The sequence below is a fragment of the Convolutriloba macropyga genome, chromosome 5, assembly GCF_964194025.1.
Source record: "Convolutriloba macropyga chromosome 5, txConMacr16.3, whole genome shotgun sequence".
Lineage (NCBI taxonomy): Eukaryota > Metazoa > Xenacoelomorpha > Acoela > Convolutidae > Convolutriloba > Convolutriloba macropyga.
Window position 1 is genome coordinate 8,587,659 of NC_134472.1, and position 23,647 is coordinate 8,611,305.

A 23,647-nucleotide genomic window follows, 5' to 3' on the forward strand; every position below is an offset into this window, starting at 1 on the left:
TACTCCGTACGAGATAGTATTCGGTATTAATCCGCAAATTCCAATTTCCCTTGAGCTAGGCTTACTACGGGATAATAGACGAAATTGTATTTCAGAGTATTGTAAAGACCTTCCCTTACATACTCACTGTGAAAATTCTTGTAAAAACGAGAAAGTAGACAAGCTATTACAAAATCGATTGTCTAGTACTATACTACAACGTGAGAACAAATTCAAAAATATATATAGTAAAACATATACTCTCTGTAGGCAAATTACAAACAAAGCACACGAGTATAGGAATAGATTTAAATTGGGTAGACCAATCAAAATCGGTCGTAAAGTTTTACTGGAGAATCACGCTAAAGGATTATTGAAATCTAAAAAATTACTAGAGTTACGCTCTGGAGCATATACTGTTACTAAACAAATTACTAACACTACGTATGAAATTGTTCACGATACAACTGAACAAAAGAAAGTAGTGCATAGAAACCACTTAGTAGAATACTTTCCTAAAGAACAGGAAATAGACAAGTTAGTGCAGGACTATAGTACTAACTATGATGATTCACAGGCCTACTATGATAGGTTCAACCAGTATTCAATAAACAGATTCAATCACCAAACAATTGATAACCCGGAATATATGCCGTGGCCTATTAGTAACAACGCAAATAATCAGGCTGAACAAATAACATCACCGCAACCAGTTGAATTCTCAACTACTGTTAACACGTGCCGGAGTGCGCCTAACAGCCCATACAAAACAAATAGAAATGATAATGAAAGTACACTACATATCAGGAATTTGTTTAGCCCCCAAAGTAATTCACAAAGTACTACATCCAATTTTAATACATTTAGCCCTATCATTAGTTCAACCCCCATCCAGTAAAAATAAAAACTAATCCTAACCCAACTTATTCTTAGGTCAGATCGCAGAGAATACGAACTGAACCTAAACGCTATGGAAACACAATTCCATCAGACTTAATTCCAAAAGTCCAAAAGAAATAATTCTTTTATACAAAGTTGTTATTAAAATATACGAAATTACAAAAATAAAATATACAAATTATAAAAATATTTAAACCGAAATTCACAAAAATTATAACAGTCGAGCCCTAGCAACTTTAATTAGTTTAATAAACTCTCGGGCAGGAGTAAAATCTCTAAAGAGAAGCCCGTGCCCCAGAACAACAGCCAAACCATATAGTTGCTGAGCAGCCCTTGCTGTCTCAGGAGTCCACCACACTCGCCAAAGCTCGAAGCTTTTCATAAATTCTTCATGGCACTCAGAGTTTGGTGCTGTTAACTTTCGCTCGAATTAAAAAATTCAAAAATTTCATAATCTACCCCAATATATTCCCGGAAAAATATTTGTAACTTCGAAAATTTACCTCTTCCCCCAACCAACATTTGAGGTACTGCACTGTAGCAGGACATATTTTAGCGTATTTCAATAAATTCCTATCTTTATTTTTTACACAATACTCCTGCGCAACCCGCAGCGAAAAAAAATCCTCTTCAGAGAGGACAATTTGGGTTGATATATACTGCTCAGAGAAGAAAAATTTCATCTCTCTTGCATCCAACTCCAAATCTAAGCACTCGAAGGCAGAATAATTTGCCTCTTTAAACAAATATAAAATAGTTCTGTTCATTATTCTTAGAGTTAGACTAGAATTACACTAAGAATATTTCTCTTTTTATACAGGAATAGAAATACACCCCAACCAGTTAAACTTCTTATTCACTCTGTCTTCACGGACATCACTCAATCAACCAATAAGATTTGAGTATTCCGCCGGTAGCGCGGATAGTAATCAGCTCTCAAAACTTCTGTAAATATATGATAAAATGCCGTTGGAACAGTTAGCCAATCAGGGCTCAGTATTTTGCCATCTGCACGGACGGCCAAACTGCCATTGAGAAGAAAACTATAAATTCTCAACTCAACTGAATCGATTCATTCTTCTGAATCTCTAATCTGCAAACTACAAATACAAACTCTCGTCTGAAAATACTACAAAGTTCATTTTTAAAAATGAATCCCGAAATCGAATCTCTGTTCCCCGAGGAGGGAGAGGTTATTGAAACCGAAAACCCCAGAGGAAATTTCACTGAGGTAAATCTTTTGCTCTTTTCTTTTCTGTTTCATCTGTTTAGCAAAAACAAACATGTTGATAATATCACAAAGTTATTTGTGACGGCAACTTTCTTTTTATATATCCCCCACGCAAATTATGAGAAACCAAACACCGAAATTTTAACAAATCTAAACGCCGCTCACCATCAATTGTATGCAAAAACTGCAACATCATTATAAGTCACTCACTACGATTGTTCACTTATGGACTCTAACAAAATGTACTCACTAAACAAATTCGCTCCTTGTAAAATTGAACCACAAACTGTTGAAATTTCAAAAGTCAAAGGACAAATTTTCAACCGTTTCTTTAGAGGAAAATTAGAAGCTACTATGTGTAGAGCACGCCACCAAAGCCTTAGGTGGTATTGCGGCCTTTTCGACGCTAGTGGAAATGATGCAAAACGTAGCACAATTACCGCAGACGTAGATTTAACTCCAGAACAGTGTAGGCAGGCTAGATTAACTAATAAATTAAGTATTAACGGAAAAGAAATTCCGATTAAATTAAATGTAAGAACAACTTATATAAAAAATTCCGGTCCCAATATTGGAGAAAATCCAAACGAATGTGACGATTCTGGCTGAACAGTTCACGATACGTTTGAAACATATATGCAGGATACAACCTTAAATGTTAACCTGCGGGGAGGTTGAGTAAATAACTGGCAAAATATTCCCCTGGCTTGCACATTATCAGAAGGCGGTTGTCAAAGTACTTCAACCGACCCCCATGCTTATAGCTGGGAGAAACAAGATAATTGCTTGTTCGCTGTGAGAGAACAATTTGAAGGCAAAATGATAAAAATAGGAGATAATTATTATATCTCTAAAGAATCAGAGAAAGAACGAAGCTTTCTATTTCAAGTGTACAATAAGCCTCAATCACTTTGCAATAGCAATAATATAGTTTATCCGTCACCATACGACACACTGTATGTTGAATTTACAGGCGGATTTATTATGAATACAGTAGAGGCACTCGAACCTCTACCTACTATAAATAGAACTACTAAACTTGCGAACAGTTCAATAAGTTCGCTTAACATCTCCCGAACTGAGATAGATTATGAGGCACATTTGAATACTAAATTCGACTATTATCAGTACTCTAATTTCCGAAGGCTACAACTCTCTGAAATAAATACTATACAACAAATTTGTGAACTAGAACGTTCACATGGAAATACACAACCTGAATATTCGCGTCTGAGCCCTAAGCTGGTGGGTTTTCTGTTAACTAATAACAGATATATGTTTTTAGAGACAAATGGCAATGTAGCCTGGCTCTATCACTGTCCAAAATTTTATTCGCCGTTACAACTAATGGATACTTGTTATGATCGGATACCTGTGTTATATAAAAATAAAGTTCGCTTTATCGATCCAGTTAGCAGACAAACTTTCAATACTGCTAAACAACAACCATGTAACAACAAACAAAAGAATCTTTTTCAACTAGATATTGGAAATGATAACTCTTGGATCAAATTAACTCCAAGTATAACACAAGTCACAGGGCCAGCATTATTTGCACCAAGCAATCAGAAACACAAAATGGTCTCAATGAAATTTAAAAACGGACAGGAAGTTTCTTTTCATGTCAAAGAAGACATGATTGCATTTTGGAACGATGTAACTTTAAATTCCGAAATGAAAGACGCAGCGCAAGAAATTTCTCGTGAATTAGTTGAGATTCAACATAATAAAAGCCAGCCTAGTTGTTAGTAACTAAATAGATTGAAAGCGTGTAATATTTATATCAAAATGCGTCATTTTATTAGCCAATCAGAATCGAGTATTTAAATACGCATAGAAATCGTTCCAATTTACGTACAAAGCTCGGAAAAAGTGCAAATAACATAATTTCGTTAAACCTAATAAAAAAAACCTATCAAGTAAGAATCGTTTGAACTTAAAAATTTTCGGTTTTTTTGCACGGTTTCGAATAGAATGGTGACCAGCGTTGATCACAATTATGAAAAACAGACTGGTACCAGTTAAATGAGCAAAAAGACTTTGCCGTCTAAACTCTCACTTGTTGCTATTATCGTACCAATGTTATTACGTTGCTGTATTCGCCAATACTTATACGTTGCTATGTATGAACGATACTTAATACGTTATAGTCTTAATGCGTTGTTATTATTGATTGCTTGCTATACGTTGCTTCATGATGATTTATAGTCGATTTTGATCGTTTGCTACATAGTACGAAAAGATTGAATTGAAACTCCAAAACGGTAGACTGTTTTACTTCTCAGCTACATTTTGGTGCCGCTCCCGATTCACGAACACTTTCTATTAAACATTTGTGCAAAAGTTTCCGTTCAATTTTTAAACCGTAGCAAAGTTTGTGTGTGTTAATCAACCTGCACAGAGATACTACAGCGAACTGCGGCTACACCGGCTAAACTCCTTACTGTCTATAGAGCAAAAGCGAATTACTAGTCAAAGCTATCGACACGATGTCGAGATTTATTGTTGAAAAGTGAGTGCAAGACAATGACGTTGTGGTCTCTTATCCCATTTGAAACAAGCGCACTTTCATCCCAGCAGTTCTGAAGCGAGCGAAGTTGTCCCTCAATATTTTATCTTTCCTCATTTCCACCGATTGAGCGCCGCCAACACAACGAGAGAGACAGTGGCAGAATTGACTCCTCAGGGGCGCAGTGGGGGAGTGTTGCCTGCATCAGGAGAGGAACAACAGAAGCTGGCAGCTGGAGATTGGGTGCTGATATCGAGCAACGAGGATAGAGCGAAATCGCCCAAAGAGAACAAGGAGAATGAGCAGAGGCCATGATACCTACATTGGACCAGAGAGCTAGGTCAAGTACAGCAGAGTTTGATGAACAAAAATGAAACGTTTGTTAGTTTCAATTCTGCAGTAAATTAATGTGAATTCAGACGGCAAGAAAAAAACCCAACCCCTAACGGAAACTTTGATAAATATTTAGAGATATAGTGCGTTAACAAGATCTCTAACGGTATTGGCTTAATTTATGGATAATCGGTCACCAATAACCCTCACAGTTGATTTTTTTAGTTTAAAAACCCTGAGGCTCAGAGTTAGAGCAAAGCCTCTGAAAAATCACATATCTTTTTCCGCCAGATTGTAAAGAAAAGCAAGTAGTACTATCTTGACAAGTCTCAGCGAAACAGAATATTTTTTAGAAAAGGGAGCTGAGAAACCTTTATATATACTTAGACTGAAAGTATTACAAATCTTTTTTCGCCAGATTGTAAAGAAAAGCAAGTAGTATTATCTTGACAAGTCTCAGCGAAATACAATCCTTTTTGGAGAAGGGAGCTGAGAAACTTTTTTAAGAGAAAAAAAAAGTCGATTTTGAAAATTTTTGGCTGAAAGTTGGGAAAGTCAGACAAAATGGTCCTTTATGGGTACATAGCAAAAAATAACCTCAGATATGAGAAAAAAATGTGAGCACATAATGCTAAATTGTTCAATTTTGAAAATCTTTGGTCAATTTTGAGGCAAATCAAAAAATTTAGAAAATCAATACCCAATATTGATAAATCGTACTTTCGAGCTTAAAACCGTCCAGTTTACTGGATTACCGTTCCGTAAACAAGAATTTGCAAAAAATTGACCAAAATTTGAGAAAAATTGGACAAATGCATAAAGTTTTGACAAATTTGTCAAAAAATCATTTTCTCAACAAGAAGGTTCGTTAATTGAGTGAAACTCATTAAACGGAAAAAGTTGTGAAAAATTTTCACTTTTCACAACCTCCGCCCTACAAAAAATTATCAAATTCCTATAATTTTTTTCGTCGCTCGTTTATGTACCGTTTTTCGTCCGCGTTCTTTTCGTTCGTCAACTTTACAATTCTCCGTTTTCCGTTTTTTCAATATTGTCGCTCTCCCAAAACTTCGCTTTTCGTTTTCTTCGCTACTTTTCCCATTTTCGATGTAGTATGTCGTATGTGATGAAGTATGTTGTTGCTTTTGCTGTAGTACGTTGAGTATGCTACTATGCTGGTTTGTTGTTTAGGTCTTATAGCTTTCTATGGTGTGACTTAAGTTTATTCTCGAGTTACGGCTGGATTGTCCTGGACTTTTTCAACTTTACTAATTTACTACCCCCCCTGTTGTATTATATTGATTTTTGCTGCTGTATGTTTGCGTGTAACTGTATGATTGTTAGTTGGTTTAGGTTTTTGCCTTCTAGGGTGTGACTTAAGTTTATTCTGGAGTTGCGGCTAGATTGTTTCTTAACTTTTCCAGCTTTCATTGACTTCAAAAGCACTGCATATTACTTAACATTTGCTGTAGTTTGTTTAATATTGTTGGTATGCTGATCGGTTGTTCAGGTTTGATTATTGCTAGGGTAGGGTGTGACTTAAGTTTGTTCCAGAGTTACGGCTAGTAATTTTCTTGCTCTTTTCATCCTTTTAGTACACTACCATTTGCCGTAATTTAGTTTGTTATTTTCATATGTTAAGCCTCATATTGACTTGTGCTAGTTTGTCTCTTGCAGTAGCATCTCTCCTTCTCCCTAGGGTGTGACTTAAGTTTGTTCTGGAGTTACGGCTAGTTTGTTTGGTTGAGTTTGTTGCTGTGGTCTGCTAGCATAGTGGTTCTCGACCTCCCCGCTCGCTGCGTAATAGTCTCCCGCCCGTTCCGACCCGCCTTTCCGTTTCGTTGCGCGCTACTCGCTCAACGCCTCCGTTCTGCCCGTCCCGTTTCTTCGTGCGTCGCTCGTTCAGCGTTTCCGTCCCGTCCGTTGCGTCGCCCGTTTACTACCCGCGTTTTCGCCAGTTCCGTTCCGTTCTCTGTTGCGTTGCGCGCCGTTCGCCCGTCCTTCCCGCCCCGTCCGCTTCGTTTCCCGTTTCGTCGTGCTTCGTCCACCCAGTCCTCTTCCCCCGGTTGCCTGTGTTCCTGTTTAGTCTCACGTTGCTTTCAAGCACGTTAGACGCACTCTATAATTTCTTACTCACTTTCGCCGAGTAATTCATTACTCGGTAACTTCTTTGCTGCTCCTCGACGTCTTGATTATCAAGTCGTCGTCATTTGGGTTCGGTATAACCCTCATTCCACGTGTTTGGTTGAAAGTTACTCTACATTGATAAATTAGCAATTTCAAAATCAAGGCCGAACATCAAGAAAAATTGAAAAAGCTCTTTAATGCAAGATCTAATCTAGAATCTGAGTTATGTAACATCCATAAGGACATCACAGATGCCATAGATCGTCAAGACAGGAAGGTTAAAGTTGAACGCTTGGTTTCTAAGTTGAAGGATGTCTTCAGTAAACTGGTGCAGAAGAATGAAGAACTATTTGACTTAGCCAGTAAAGCGGAGAACCCAGATTCAATTTACTCTGTCCTTGAGCAATGGTTGGATGATAAAACCAAGAACAATGATAAATTCTTGCTTGCGGCTAGAAGCTATATTGACTCAGTTGCTGACCGAGACACCGTATGTGAGGGCGTTAATCCTCAAGGCCAATCTAAGAGAAATTCACGCCGAACAACATCATCAATGTCTAGCCAGCGTAAACATGAATTTCTCATGGCAAAACTAAAACGCGAAGAGGCCGAGAAACAAGAACAAGCTGCCATGCGCCTCGCTAAACAAAAACACGAAATTGCCATGAGAAAAAAAAGAGCTTGAAATACAAATGGAACAGATGGCACTTCAAGAATTGGAGGAAGACCACCGCCAGCGTGTTGCAGCAGCTAAATTAGACGAGGCTGAATTAATGGATAATCATTCATTGTTTAGTCACCACTCAAGTGAACTGAATTTGTTTAAAGATAGGGGATCAGATAGAAGTCAGGGACTTGTTAAGGATTGGGTAAATTCGTTTCCAGCAGGTAGTTCAAGTGAGTTAAACTTTTCTCGTCCTGGTTCAGCAACCGCCGACCCTCCTGTTAAAGATACCCCTAGTAATCCCCGAGAAAACACAAGTAATGTTGCCGATAACTTACATCATCTTGAAATGCTTTCTCAGTACACACGGCCAGGAGTTGCAATTTCTGTTGCCCAGCAAGAAGCGTTGTATCGGGAATACCTCCAGGCTCAACTGCAGCAACCACTCAGTGGTCAAAGAGTCGAGCTGGCACATAGTCCCTCAGGCAGTGGTAAGGTGAACCAAGTATCAGTCGACGTGAACCAAGTATCATGTTGCACTTCCACCATTTCAGCCACCTATGCAACCTCCCCGGCCACCGACACCCGTTGTGGCACCAACGAACTCCATCTTTGTACCTGATTTTTCAACAAACCCACAAGTAAATCAGTTCTTGGGTCCAAAAAGCTCCAGTGTGCCTTGCCAATTACATATGTCAATGCCTCATGTTCAACAACAACAGAATCTAACTCAAAGTAACATTCCACACCAAACACAAGTCCCTATTGCCCATTCCCCGCATAAGGTCCCTCCACCTCTAAACCCACTCGTGAACCCGCCTCCCGTGTTCCCATCTCAACATCTATTTATTCCTCAGCCCCCCGTGATTCCGTCGCCCCCTCCAGCGAGCACAGCAACAAACTTACCCGTCCCCAACATTCCACAAAGAAACATTGTCCATTCACCTCAAGCCCGCCTGTTACCATGCCCTACCGCACCCAAACTTCCCCTTAACCGTAACCCCGATTTAAATTTGTGGCGTTTCCCTCAGAATATTCTCCCAAACGTAAACCAGGCGAAAAATAATGCAACCGTCTATAACAACGTTCAATCTAACCTACCCCCAAGCACAGCTAACCCCACCATCAGCCATCCCATCTTGCAAATAAGTGCACAACATAATCCAAAAAGCAACTACGCAGCTAACTGTAGCATCCCTGTTAACCCCTTTAGTACAACTACTAACATCGCGCCACCTTTCGTCACGCCGGTTATACATCCAACATACGGGCATACTGCTCCGATACCATTATGTTGGGGTGGCCCACCGCATCCCACGCCTCCAGCGCCAGCATCTGAAAATGCAAGCTTGATTAAGGCATTCACTGACGCCTTATCTAGCAAGAGGAATGACCCACTACCCGAATGGAAGTTGTCACAATACAGTGGGGATCCTCTACAGTGGCACGAATGGTATGGTCAGTTTAAAAGCGCAATTGACTCTCAGTCCTTAACTGATGATGTAAAATTGACATACTTTAAGACCCTCGTAACAGGTAAAGCTAAAACAGCTATAGCTGAGTTCGCCTATTGCGGCGCAATGTACAAAGACGCACTGAGGACCTTAGAACGTAAATTTGGCCAACCACAGGCGGTTGTAAGTGCACATTTGGACAAACTCAACAGCTTTCCACCACTGAAGATGCATAATAGCGATAACATCATTAACTACTGGGGATGCATTTCAAGTCTTGTCGGGGTATTTAAATCGCTGTCATATGATTCGGATTTAAAGAGTGCTGCGCTTCTCAACACTGCCGTACAGAAGCTACCACCCAACATGAAGGAGTCATGGTCACTCTTCACGGTCAAAAAGCATTGGGTGAAACCTAACCTTCTCGATTTCAACGATTGGTTGAATGAGAAGGCCGATGCGCACGATTTAATGAAGAATACCGCAACTAAAGCAAGGACTGAGGATACCAACAACTCATTAACAAGATCAAAAGTTGCTTCAAAGGCATTTGCTGCAAATACGCAACAGAAGAGTAACCCTAAGCCACAACAGAGATCTCCGTTAACATCAATCTCTAGTTGCATTGTATGCAAAGGCAGCCACCGGTTGTGGTAATGCCGTGTCTTTAAGGAAAAGACCCCCACGCAGAGAGCCAAGGTCGTGGCTGAGGCAAAGCTCTGTTCCTCTTGTTTGCGTGATAAACACATGTTTAGGCAATGCCCAAGTCCCCGTAAATGTAGGAAAGATGGTTGCAACAGCTCCCATAACACCTTACTTCATGGAGCTGAAAGGGTTTTTCCAGCTAAACCCTCAACAAACAAGAACATCGATACTTCGAAGTCGAACGCAGGTAGAAGTAGGCCATCTACTGGTCAACAGCAACCAAGCAAAACAACCACTTTGTCTTCCGTGACGGATGTCAAAGGCCTCCTTCAGGTCACGGAACTGAAACTTACTAATTCTTCTGGTACTAGTACTACGGCGTTGGTTTCATGCGATACCGCTTGCAGTAACTCTTGGGTGTCCGATAGTCTCGCAGCTAGACTCGGTTTGCAGGGTACCGCATTAAAACTTACCGTCAAGGGTATAAACACAGAGGAACTCATAGACACAAAGGGGGTTCAATTGACTGTGACACCTCATAAAGACCAAGACTTCGAAGCATTCACTGTGCGTCCCTACGTAAGGGAAACATTAAACGTAGGTTCTGACATCATTGACGTCAAGTCCATGCAAGAAACTTACCCACATTTGGCAGTTCTAGATCCAGTAAGATATAGCTATGGAGAAAATGAGATGATACTTGGACAGGATGTCTACCATGCCATCCGCCCGTTAGAGTATTTTTCAGCCGACGAAAAGTGCTCACCGTTCGCTGTCCGCTTACCCATAGGTTGGGTTTTAAGTGGCCCACTCCCGTCAAGTTCAAGTTTAGTCTCGGTGTGTTTCAAAGCCAGTATTGAACAGGATTTTGAATTAGCTTGTCAGGTTAAATCTTGGTGTGATATGGAATCGTACGGCGCGTTCAAGCAAGTTGACCCACGATCCGCAGCGGATGCTCGCGCGCAGGAAATACTTGAAACAACAACCTTCCACAACGGCCAAAGATACGATGTTGGTATGTTATGGGCTGATGACAACATCCAACTCCCTAATAACTACTTTTCATCACTGGTACAACTCAAGTCTCTCAAAAAGCGGCTCTCCAGAGATACATCATTGAAAGAAAATTATGCTAGCACCATCCGTGAAGACTTGGAAAAAGGTTACTTGATTACAGTCCCTGATGCTCACAAGGTTGAGCAGCGGTCGAATAAAGAGTGGTACCTACCACATCATCCCATAATCAATCCGAACTAACCGGGGAAAGTGCGTAGGGTATTAAATGGTGCAGCAAAGTTCCACGGTACTTCTTTGAATAAATCTTTGCTCACTGGCCCCGACCTGCTCCAAAACTTAATCCACGTACTACTTAGGTTCCGTCAACATCAATTCGCCGTGTCCGCAGATATTGAGGATATGTTCCTCAAAGTGGGTGTCCCTGACTGTGACCAGCCATCACTGCGTTTTTTGCGGCGGGAGGACCCCACAACAAATGTTGTAGTGTATCAATACACGCGCCATATATTCGGGGCTAAAGACTCGCCCACATGCGCTAACTATGCACTGCAACGCACGGCCCGAGACAATGTTATTCAGTACCCGGAAGCAACCAAAGCCGTCCTAGAAAACTTCCACATGGACGATTACTTGGATTCGGTGGAGTCACCTGAGAGGGCTCTCAAAAGATCGAAGGAGTTGGTACATGTTCTCCATCTAGGTGGGTTCAAGCTTACTAAGTTTGTAAGCAATGTACCAAATCTGGCTGATTGAACTGATGGGTCACCTCAGTCCACCGAACCAAAAGTAATTGCCTCATCTAACGAGGAATCTTCGCACGTGCTTGGGTTGAAATGGGATCACAACAATGATACTCTAGTTGTGAGTCGGGGGTACCTCCAGTACAGTAACTAAGTCTTTAACACAACGCTTGGTATTGAGCCTAGTGTCTAAGTTATTCGATCCTATCGGCCTAGTGGCACCATTTACTGTTGGTGCCCGATTGTTACTAAAGGACATCTGGCGTGTCAGCGGGCAGCACTGGGATGAAGAATTACCAAAAGACACTGTTGAAAGGTTCCTCGAATGGAGTGTAGAACTACCCAAGCTTGCAGAAATCACTATACCGAGGAGCTACTTTTCGGGAAACTTTAAACACCTGGAACTACACATGTTTGGCGATAGTTCCCAAGAGGTCTTCAGCGCTGTTGCATTTCTCCGAGCTCAAGTAACACGTCTAGTGGGCCAAAAACAGAGCCTGCATTTGTATTGGGTAAAGCTCGCGTAGCACCTATGAAGGTGATGACAATCCCAAAACTAGAGCTGCAAGCTGCTTTACTGGCCGCTCGGTTGAAACAAGATATCTGTCGAGCTCTTACTGTGCATGTCAACAAAGTTTATATGTGGAATGACAGCACTACTGTCTTGCAGTGGCTCAACTCCACAAGCAAGCAGCCAATATTTGTTGCAAACCGCGTATGCGAGATTTTAGAACACACTAGCGTTGACGAATGGAACCACGTCGCCTCAAGCGATAATCCAGCAGATGCCGGTACTTGTGGTATGTCCGCTGAGGTTTTGCAATCAAGTAGCTGGGTGAGGGGTCCAGATTTCTTAAGAACCAAGGAATTCCCATTCGAACCAAGCATCGAAGTAGTTAAAAACATCAAACTTGGTATAGTAACTAAGGAAACTGACGAAACCAATACATCATTGGCCGCATCCGTAACCAAGTCAACTAAGGAACCACCCCCGCATTTAATTCCCTTTGATAAGTACAGTTCTTATCAGAAGTTTCTTCGAATAACAGCATACATACTCCGGCTGTTACCCTCACACGAATGTTACCGTAATGCCGATGGTAGCATCATAAATCCCACTGAGCTTGACGAAGCCGAGCGTCATCTTCAGTATCTCGTTCAAGGAGAATCTTTTACTTCCGAAAGGAAAAATCTCCTGGAAAACAAACACGTTAAACGGAGTAGCCGTATTGCCCCGTTTTCACCCTTCGTCGGACCAAATGGTCTAATTCGTTCGGCTGGCCGCATCAAACGGTTGGTTGAAGTTGATTTTGATGTAAAACACCCTATCGTTCTCGACGCGCGCCATTTCTTTGTAAAATTGTTCCTTAGGCACACCCACGTTAAACATCATCATCAAGGTATTGACTACCTGCGGGCTAAAGTACAAGAACGTTATACCATCCTTAAATTACGTTCCTCACTACGTTCCATTAAATCTAACTGCCTTACGTGCAGAAAATTTCGAGCCGCCACTATCCAACCAATCATGGCTGACCTCCCAGTAGAAAGACTCGCATACCAGTCTCCTCCCTTCACGAACACTGGGGTCGACTACTTCGGCCCGTTTTACGTTACTGTGCGTAGGACAAGCGAGAAGAGGTGGGGTTTCCTCTTCACATGCTTAACCACTCGTGCCGTTCATGTTGAAATTGTTCTGTCCATGGACGCCAGTTCGTGTGTAATGGGAGTGGAGCGTTTCGTCTCACGTCGAGGTACACCGGCCATTATTTGGTCAGACAATGGCACTAACTTTGTTGGCGCGGAAAAAGAGCTACGCGAGAATATCGAGAAGTGGAACACCATCAACATCGCCGTGGAACTTGCCCACAAAGGCATTAAGTGGAGGTTCAACCCGCCCAGTGCGCCACACCAAGGTGGCATCTGGGAGAGGCTAGTGCGTAGTTTCAAGCGCGTACTTTACACAATCCTTGGAACACGTCGCCTGACAGATGAAGTTTTAAGTACCACCTTTTGTCTAGTCGAACATGCCCTTAATTCACGCCCGTTAACGCCCGTAAGCGCCGACCCGTCCGACCTAGGCGCATTAACACCTAATCACTTTCTCCTCGGTAACCAAGCACGTAGTCTCCCGTCCATCATTGGCGTAGATGAGTTTGATCACCGCAAACGTTACGCCCGCGCGCAGTCTTACGCTAACGCTATTTGGTCTCGTTGGATCAAAGAATACGTACCGGCGCTGAACCGACGTTCCAAGTGGCAGACGCCTGCCGAGCATCACCTTAAGACCGGTGATTTGGTTTGGGTAGTTGAAGAAACCAACCCGAGGGGTTACTACCCCACTGCTCGGATCACTGAACTCCGTTACGGTTCCGACAGCGTCGCACGCTCCGCCGTATTGCGCACGTCCTCTGGATCGCTCGTTCGCCCGCTTGTAAAATTAGTACCCATTCTCCCAGCATCTTCTTCTGGGCCGGAGGATGTTAGTGACTAAATAGATTGAAAGCGTGTAATATATATATCAAAATGCGTCATTTTATTAGCCAATCAGAATCGAGTATTTAAATACGCATAGAAATCGTTCCAATTTACGTACAAAGCTCGGAAAAAGTGCAAATAACATAATTTCGTTAAACCTAATAAAAAAAACCTATCAAGTAAGAATCGTTTGAACTTAGAAATTTTCGGTTTTTTTGCACGGTTTCGAATAGAATGGTGACCAGCGTTGATCACAATTATCAAAAACAGACTGGTACCAGTTAAATGAGCAAAAAGACTTTGCCGTCTAAACTCTCACTTGTTGCTATTATCGTACCAATGTTATTACGTTGCTGTATTCGCCAATACTTATACGTTGCTATGTGTGAACGATACTTAATACGTTACAGTCTTAATGCGTTGTTATTATTGATTGCTTGCTATACGTTGCTTCATGATGATTTATAGTCGATTTTGATCGTTTGCTACATAGTACGAAAAGATTGAATTGAAACTCCAAAACGGTAGACTGTTTTACTTCTCAGCTACATTTTGTGGTCCAACGACCCGGACACGAACAAGGGACCTAAGGTACTGCTAAACAACAACCATGTAACAACAAACAAAAGAATCTTTTTCAACTAGATATTGAAAATGATAACTCTTGGATCAAATTAACTCCAAGTATAACACAAGTCACTGGGCCAGCATTATTTGCACCAAGCAATCAGAAACACAAAATGGTTTCAATGAAATTTAAAAACGGACAGGAAGTTTCTTTTCATGTCAAAGAAGACATGATTGCATTTTGAACGATGTAACTTTAAATTCCGAAATGAAAGACGCAGCGCAAGAATTTTCTCGTGAATTAGTTGAGATTCAACATAATAAAAGCCATTCTAGTGGTTATAGCAACTACTAAACTACAAAAACAATATATTTAGATTCTCTAATCTCGTCACAATTCTTACACAACCGGTATATAAAAGCCTTCGACCGAGTACACTATTATTTGGAGCAATGCTGAATTACTTTCGCTGTATTTCTCTTTGTAAAGTTTATAATCGGCATTGTAGTTTGCTTCATTCGAGCACTACAAATACACAAAATTACAGGCGCCTCAGTGAGTTTTGGCAAAGTGATCCTATCAGCCACTTTTAATATACTTTTCCAGTCCATAGTAACTTCAGTATTTCGTCCTACTGAAGAAAGAGACGACTCAGAACACTTAGTACAAGCCCCAACTTATAAGGAGCCGATTATAAACATATACCCTCCTATATAAAGTGAGCTACAGGCAATTAGACAAGAGAGAGAAAATCAATCCAGCAATGATGATTTCCCCACCTCCCCAGTGTAATTAAATCTAATTAATTACAACTATAAATAACCTTTTGTATAAAAAATTTTTTTTAGAATACAGCACTTGATGACAACGAATTTCTCCTGCCAGCATTTGAGGAACTCTTAGATGACCAGCCTCCTTTGGAGCTCCCAACTGATATTGTAGAGCAATATCTCCTGACAACAGTGGAACCGCAATCGCATGAACAACAAGAACAACTATCAGAACAACCAATACCAGGACCATCGCAACTTCAACCACCAGTGGCAGCAGTCCTGCCCAAAACCCTAACAATGCAAGACAAAATCAATCGAAAAATGAAAACGGAGCAGCTTGTGTGCAACCCCAGCTTCAAAGGGCATCCGGAGTAAGACATGAGCTTGAATTATAAGCTCCAGAACCCTGCTTACCTGTACAAACTCTTGTCCTACAACCCCAAAACTAAAACTTACCGCGCAAAGAACCTAGGGATTGACAAACAAATTTTGTCAGTCCCGTTCTATCTTCTCACTGCTAATTTAGAAAATTCTGAAGACAGTTACATCCGTAACCTCGAGCAGAGTTTTCTAAAAGAAAGGTACAAAAACTTTCAACTCCAGCAGCGCAACAACAGCCTGTTGCGAGAACTACGTGACTATCGTAATGGCGACTTCCGATGCACCGGACATTTTTCCTCTCCTTGAGCTGGGGAGAGGATGCAAAAACTTGTTTTTATCTATAATCTGTATACCTTAACATTTATATCTGTAAAATTTTTTTATTTTCATGTGTACCTTTTTATTGATGCTATGATTTTCATTTCACCCCCACTAGGAACCAGGTCGGGATGTACTAAAGTAATGCTTATGTTGAATACTTAGCTTAACTAAGCTAAATATTCAAATTACATCATTCCAAAAAAAATAGAATAATGCAATTAGCTGAACCATTCATATTGCGTAAAATGTCCGTTCAGCCAAACGGACAATTTACCGTCCAGCCAACAGGACGGGAATTATCCCGTTCTGAGAACTATATACAGCAAAGCAAAAAGCACAACTTTGAGATATTAAGAATTTACAACTCAGAGAAACTGAGAATTTAATATTTCCAAATTGAGAAGGTAAACTCAAATAAAAGTAATTCTAAACTGAATTGCCGAACCTTTTCTCAACTATATCGAAGAACGAATAGTTTGAGATATTTTCCAAATCAGAGCTTTATTCAATAAAGGATAAATAGTTACTGATAATAATTCAAGTTAGTAATGTTTTTACTAACTTTCCCGACCTTCTCCTTTTTATAAGTTAGCTTTTATAACTTAAAATTTTTAAATCTTATAACCTCATAACTTTACTTGTAAATTTATCTATGTTAGATTTCTATAAAGATTATATAAAACTTAAAACTAGATCAATTAGCCAAATTTACTTACTTAGATCAATAATTACTTTTATGAGACTTATCAGGCTTAGAAAGATAGCATATACTAGGAGTACGACCATCGAGTCAGAAGTTTGAACCTTCGCAACCCATGCCCTCTAGTATAGCTCTCGTACCTAATTCAAAAGCAGTACTGAATCAGATTAAAATTCAGAAATCATCAGTACTGATTCAGACTCTGATTCAGGTGAAATTTTGCTCTGAAGTCCTCTGATTCAGACTCTGATCTTCACTGATTGAGGGAAAAATTTTAGCTATGTTCATGAGTCAAGCTAGGTTTTAACATTGCTTTGGCTCTAAGGTCCTAAAGTGTAAAAATTCATACAACACCTCTAGAGATTAAAATTTTTCTCAACTTTTTGCAAATAAGCACATTCTGACCAAATCTTTCGCAGCTTCACAGTCAACTTCTCTGAATTAGGGAAAATTCATAACTTACAATCTTTTCTACAATATAACTTTTCAAAATAGTGAAAACTGATGTATTGTTTCAATACAACCGTTAGAAAATAAACTGAAAAATAGAGACTTGTGATATATTTTTTGGCTTTTGTCGTATAATTCACTATTTATATAGAAAGTCAAACCGAACAATTTATTGAAAAAGAAACTATAAAAACACTGCTATTTTCACTAACTTTTGAAGATTTCATCAAACATCCTTATATAATTGTAAAATGCAGTTCTCCATAAGTTCATGCGTTTGTTCCTTGATTGAATTGACGATTTGGCGCATGAAAAAAAGGCAGATCAAGAGCAAATTAGTGGCAAGTGGTAATTTGTTTTCCCAAAACATTTGTTTTTATCTCTTGTTTGATATTGGGAAAGCAAAAGTTACTATCACCAAGCCCGGGTTGACGAAAAGTTTTAATCATAGAATTTTCATATTATGGAGTTGTAATTTTATAACTTTTTCAATTACGAGGTCAACCTGGGAGAGTGAAAATTTTTTGCAAATGTTCCGAGATCTGTAATTTGCCACTATCCACATCTCTCGTAGTGAAAGCGCTTTTCTTACATCAAATTATTTAAAATTCTGGACATTTTGGAAGTTCATAGAATGTCTTGAATTGATTTCCAAGTCAAACTCTTCAAGTAAATTCTTAAAGAATATTGCAAACAATTTTTATCATGCGATGTTTTGACGTGTGGTTGCGTAAAATCTTACAAATAGTTGTCCTTCAACACAAAACCGTTGTTCTTTCACTCGGTTGACGATGTAATTTTCAACACGACGTTTGTTATAACTTGTTTGCAAAAACATGAAATGTTAATGATAACCTAAAATTGGAACTGTATTTTAGAAACTGCACCGCAATTACCGCCTCGTCAGGAACTCAAAAACGAAATTCCATTCAAAGGTAGGCGAATTCAATTGATATCACACGGTTCCTAATTTGAGATGTCCAGAACGGAATGATCTAAGATCTGATCTATTTCGAGCTCACTTTCTCCAAAAAATGAGGCTTTGTCGAAACTACAGGTGTTTGCACAGCTGCAGAATTGCACGACAGCGCCCGAATCGTTATGGCAAAACCTATATTTACTAATCAATTCAATATGAGACGTCTAATAAACTGTGTTGTTGTTTGCATGGCGAGTCGATGAGTATGTTTGATCGTATAAAGCGCCGTTTTGGTAATATTTTTGACGATTTTTGTTCATTTCGTCTTGATTTATAACAAACACTTTTCAGGGCTTTTGCAAAAAAACAAAGTATTTATTTTTTGCTCGCTATGTTCAATGATAATGTCATTTTCGTTTTTCTTGCGTTCTTTATAAAAAATTTTAATAAAAAAATATGTATAACTGTTTCAATTTTACATTGGTTTCGCAAAACATGCACCCTAACTATATATAGAATGTTTGAAAAAAGGCAAACATTACCAAAAACGTATGAAAAAAGATAACTTTTCAAGGAAAAAAGAATATAAAAATGGTGATTTTTCAGATAATATTATGGAAGCAAACAATCACTTGTTGAAAATATAAAAAATTGAGACTTTTGTTTGATGTTAGAATCTCAAGTAAAAAACAGGGTAGGCTTCATACGAAGCCATTCTAAAAATGTACAGAAAGTATATAACTTATAATAGAATAATCAAAAGTTTCATCAGAACAAAAATTAGCTCTACTGAATTGAAATTTCAGGGCAATTTTTTTAACGATAAGCATCAGCGGTATCGGGTCCTATGAAGAAGATATAGCTGAAGTTTTCCAAGTTTTCAGTTTTTGTTATACTAAAATATTTTAATCATTTTTCTATCAAGATAAGTGCAAGAACTTTTCCTAGCACTTTACAAATCTACAAAACTTTACACGAGTGCTACAACTAAAAAAAGTAAAAACATAGTTTCTAGAATACAAAACTGACTCAACTAGTAGTGCAAAAAGTTTTACAATAATATTTTTAATTCAAAACACTTCCAATTTTCAAAAATCGGATGCACTTGTTCCGGAACGCAAGGAAACAATTTAGTCGCCAATGCGTTTACAAAGAAACGGCTCTTGTTAAAGTTTTTTTCCTGAAATGACTCAGATGTTTGGGTAGGGTTGATCCGACTGTAAATCTTTTAAAATTTTTTATAGATTAATGTCCTTCAACCCAACTTGTGTCATCACCCATACAAATGTCTTTGATTTTGTACTATGTCATATGATTTGTATGATTTCTCGTTACTCATACGCATATCATACAAAAATTGAAACCTTCTTTCAAAAAACTTCTTTTTTTATGCTCTAAAATACTGATGCGGAAAAAATCAATTAGGGACGCAAAAATTGTTGAAAATTTTTTTCTTTGTTATTGTACTAGGCCATATATGGTTTGTATGGTTTCTTATTAGTCATATTGGGATTATACAAAAATAAAATGATGCATTGAAAAAAGAATAATTATTGAGTTTAAGGAGAAACAATTGAAGCCATAATTGGCACCTCCATTGGTATAAAAAAGCAAACAAAAATTTGTTTGAAATCTTACTAGGTCATATATGATTTATATGAATTCTTAGGAGTCATACATGGATCGTAAAAAAATTGAAAAAACTAGTGCTAATAGACAGTTTTAGCTTGTTCAATCTCTGGGTAACAAAAAAAACATAAACCCGCACAGTTTAAGCAAATCGACATTATCAGTAAAAAGTACAAAAATAGTTTTTCGCTTTCAATGACATTTCAATCCTTACATTTGCCTCTATTTGGTTAAAACCAAAAACGGAAATGGCCTGTATCAAATTGTTTTTCGAGTTGGAACAGAATTCTGAGCTGGAAATATCAACCTGCCATTTTACGTCATGCACTGGTCAGATATGAAAACTCGGATTTCGTTCAGGTCCTGCCAGTCGCCAAACATCGTTGAAGAGAACAGCTCTTATAGATCCATTACTACCGCCACATCGCTTATATATTTCACCTCAACACGGCTCTTTCGTCCTTGTGCTTTTCTTCAAAATTATAATTCTACAATTGTGCTGCTTGTCGTCTATTTTGTTTTTCTTTATCTGAATCTGTCAGTTCTTGTCTCACAGCTACCGAATTTTTTTTTAAAATTTTTTATTTTTGCTGGCTGTTTTTCAGGCTGCTAACTCATCCTACTGGTGCCTAAACCATTTATGCAGCTGCCTAACATAATTAAGACCTAAATCGTATAGTGGTTTCGTATTAAAAAAAACTAATTGAAAGAATCTATCCTCTAATGCAACTCTAATGCCTTAAATGCCTATTTTTTACCCCCAGTAAACAAGAAAATATCAATATTCTCTTCCTATGTTACTATAACTTTTTCAGAAGACGGCATTGAAGCAAAAAAAACGTGATTAGCAGAATCCTCTTTTCTGATTAGGTAAAAGTGTCGAAGGTGACGGTTTTGCTACCGTTGAAAACGGGATAATTTCCTCGTAATTTTTCCTCTAGTTTTATTTCGTTGAAAACTTAATTTTTTTTAAATCAAAACTTGATAAAAAGTCTAACCTGTTGCAACTGGTTAAAAAATGTACATTATAAAATAATGTTTCACTGTTATTATAACTATCACTCAACTAAATTTGTGGTACCATTACTGTACTTTGTACTTTATACTTATGTTAGCCGCGTATAATTTGCTTCTACAGTATCTTTTGCCCGGCGACTCGTTTATAATAACACTTTAGGAAAACCTGCAGTGATTCCCAAAGTGATCTTTGAGCCAGATGTGTCAGCCAGAATATCTAGCATGGGAGGCTATCCAGTCATATGCTCTTTCATTTGGTGCGGAGAGGAAGGTACGATTTTTTAACACTCTTCGCTAAATTATTTTAAAAAGTCAGCCATATATGGCATATTCGAGCGTTCAAAGTTTCTCCAGACAACAGTCAGTAGGGACAAATGTGATGGAACTTTGCCATGCATTTTTACTAATAGTGCAATCAATTTCAACAATACTATTGTTTAAGTGGCCTGAAATTTGCATAAGGTTTAATTCAGAAAAATTTCTTAAAAAACCATTCCCAGGTCGAGGTTATCGTTTGTGCTCGTTTATGACGCAGACCGTTTTCGAACGCACACAGGGGGTATGGTGCGTTCAAACATACACAGGCGAGGAATTTTTTTGAACGAGCAACATAAACGCACCAAGTACTTACGGTCGAGCCAAAGTCTGCCCCATAGACGAGCCAAAAACTGCCCCATAGGCGCACCAGTTCTGCAGCATAGACGAGCCAAAAACTGTCTCATAGACGCACCACTTCTGCAACACAGACGAGCTAGAAACTTTATCATAGGCGAGCTAAAGTCTGCACCATACACTTTTTTACATCTTTTTTATAAACATTTTCTAAGAAATATGATGTGTCCAGGTTTTATCGTGATACCTCTTACTATCTCAAACTGCAAGAAAAACTGTCCGCACTTTAGGCGAGTTTTCCTTTGCAGCCCAAGAAAAAACCAGAGGCTCTGATAGCTAAAAAGACACAAACAGGTTCCGGATAAGCCAGAGCCTAAAAAAAAACAAAAATGTAGCACCAAAACAACAAAATGTAGCACCATAACATATAAAGGCAAGGAAGACAGACAACATAATGGGAAAGTCCCTCTAAGGGCACAGGGAAAGGGGCACCTAAGTAAAAACCGATTTTTTTCCTATTTGAAAAATCATTTTTTTAATCAGCGAATAAGTCGATATTTCCGATTGAAATACGAAATTTTTTTCTAGGAAAGTTAGGTTGACCATTTTTTTAGCATTACAACTTAAATAGTACGGGTAGTCTGGGATATCAATATGGTTCATTTTGAACAACTCCTTGATCCAATAAAAAAGGCCTCTTTTTAAAATTCGCTAATCGCGAAATTCACAAATTTCCGTATGAAAAACTAACTTTTTTCCAAGGCATGCTATACCAAAAAGTCTTTTTTTCCTATGCTGTACCTACACAGGGGATACTCCATACCGAGTTTGGTTCGATTTGAACAACTCCTTGACCCGATAAAATTTCTATATTTTTGAAAAAAGAATAAGCGAATAAGTCGATATTTCCGATTGAAATACGAAAATTTTTTCTAGGAAAGTTAGGTTGACCATTTTTTAGCATTACAACTTAAATAGTACGGGTAGTCTGGGATATCAATATGGTTCATTGTGAACAACTCCTTGATCCAATAAAAAAGGCCTTTTTTTAAAATTCGCTAATCGCGAAATTCGCAAATTTCCGTATGAAAAACTAACTTTTTTCCAAGGCATGCAATACCAAAAAGTCTTTTTTTCCTATGCTCTACCTACACAGGGGATACTCCATACCGAGTTTGGTTCGATTTAAACAACTCCTTGACCCGATAAAATTTCTATTTTTTTGAAAAAAGAATAAGCGAATAAGTCGATATTTCCGATTGAAATACGAAAATTTTTTCTAGGAAAGTTAGGTTGACCATTTTTTTAGCATTACAATTTAAATAGTACGGGTAGTCTGGGATATCAATATGGTTCGTTTTGAACAACTCCTTGATCCAATAAAAAAGGCCTTTTTTTAAAATTCGCTAATCGCGAAATTCGCAAATTTCTGTATGAAAAACTAACTTTTTCCAAGACATGCTATACCAAAAAGTCTTTTTTTCCTATGCTGTACCTACGCAGGGGATACTCCATACCGAGTTTGGTTCGATTTGAACAACTCCTTGACCCGATAAAATTTCTGTATTTTTGAAAAAAGAATAAGCGAATAAGTCGATATTTCCGATTGAAATACGAAAATTTTTTCTAGGAAAGTTAGGTTGACCATTTTTTTAGCATTACAACTTAAATAGTACGGGTAGTCTGGGATATCAATATGGTTCATTTTGAACAACTCCTTGATCCAATAAAAAAGGCCTTTTTTTAAAATTCGCTAATCGCGAAATTCACAAATTTCCGTATGAAAAACTAACTTTTTTCCAAGGCATGCTATACCAAAAAGTCTTTTTTTCCTATGCTGTACCTACACAGGGGATACTTCATACCAAGTTTGGTTCGATTTGAACAACTCCTTGACCCGATAAAATTTCTATATTTTTGAAAAAAGAATAAGCGAATAAGTCGATATTTCCGATTGAAATACGAAAATTTTTTCTAGGAAAGTTAGGTTGACCATTTTCTTAGCATTACAAATTAAATAGTACGGGTAGTCTGGGATATCAATATGGTTCATTGTGAACAACTCCTTGATCCAATAAAAAAGGCCTTTTTTTAAAATTCGCTAATCGCAAAATTCACAAATTTCCGTATGAAAAACTAACTTTTTTCCAAGGCATGCTATACCAAAAAATCTTTTTTTCCTATGCTGTACCTACACAGG

At 38.6% G+C, this 23,647-nt stretch overlaps 2 protein-coding genes across 3 annotated transcripts in view; both read left to right on the forward strand.

The window, feature by feature from the left end:
• LOC142339107 (uncharacterized) overlaps window positions 1-23,647 on the forward strand; it is a 382,233-nt gene that overhangs the window by 222,209 nt on the left and 136,377 nt on the right. The gene's annotated exons all lie outside the window — the stretch shown is intronic.
• LOC142339701 (uncharacterized) overlaps window positions 1-23,647 on the forward strand; it is a 190,353-nt gene that overhangs the window by 111,323 nt on the left and 55,383 nt on the right. Inside the window, exons 12-13 of the mRNA XM_075389921.1 lie at window positions 18,149-18,205; window positions 20,996-21,106. Of these exons, the coding sequence (XP_075246036.1) occupies window positions 18,149-18,205; window positions 20,996-21,106 (168 nt within the window). The remainder of the gene's footprint in view (window positions 1-18,148; window positions 18,206-20,995; window positions 21,107-23,647) is intronic.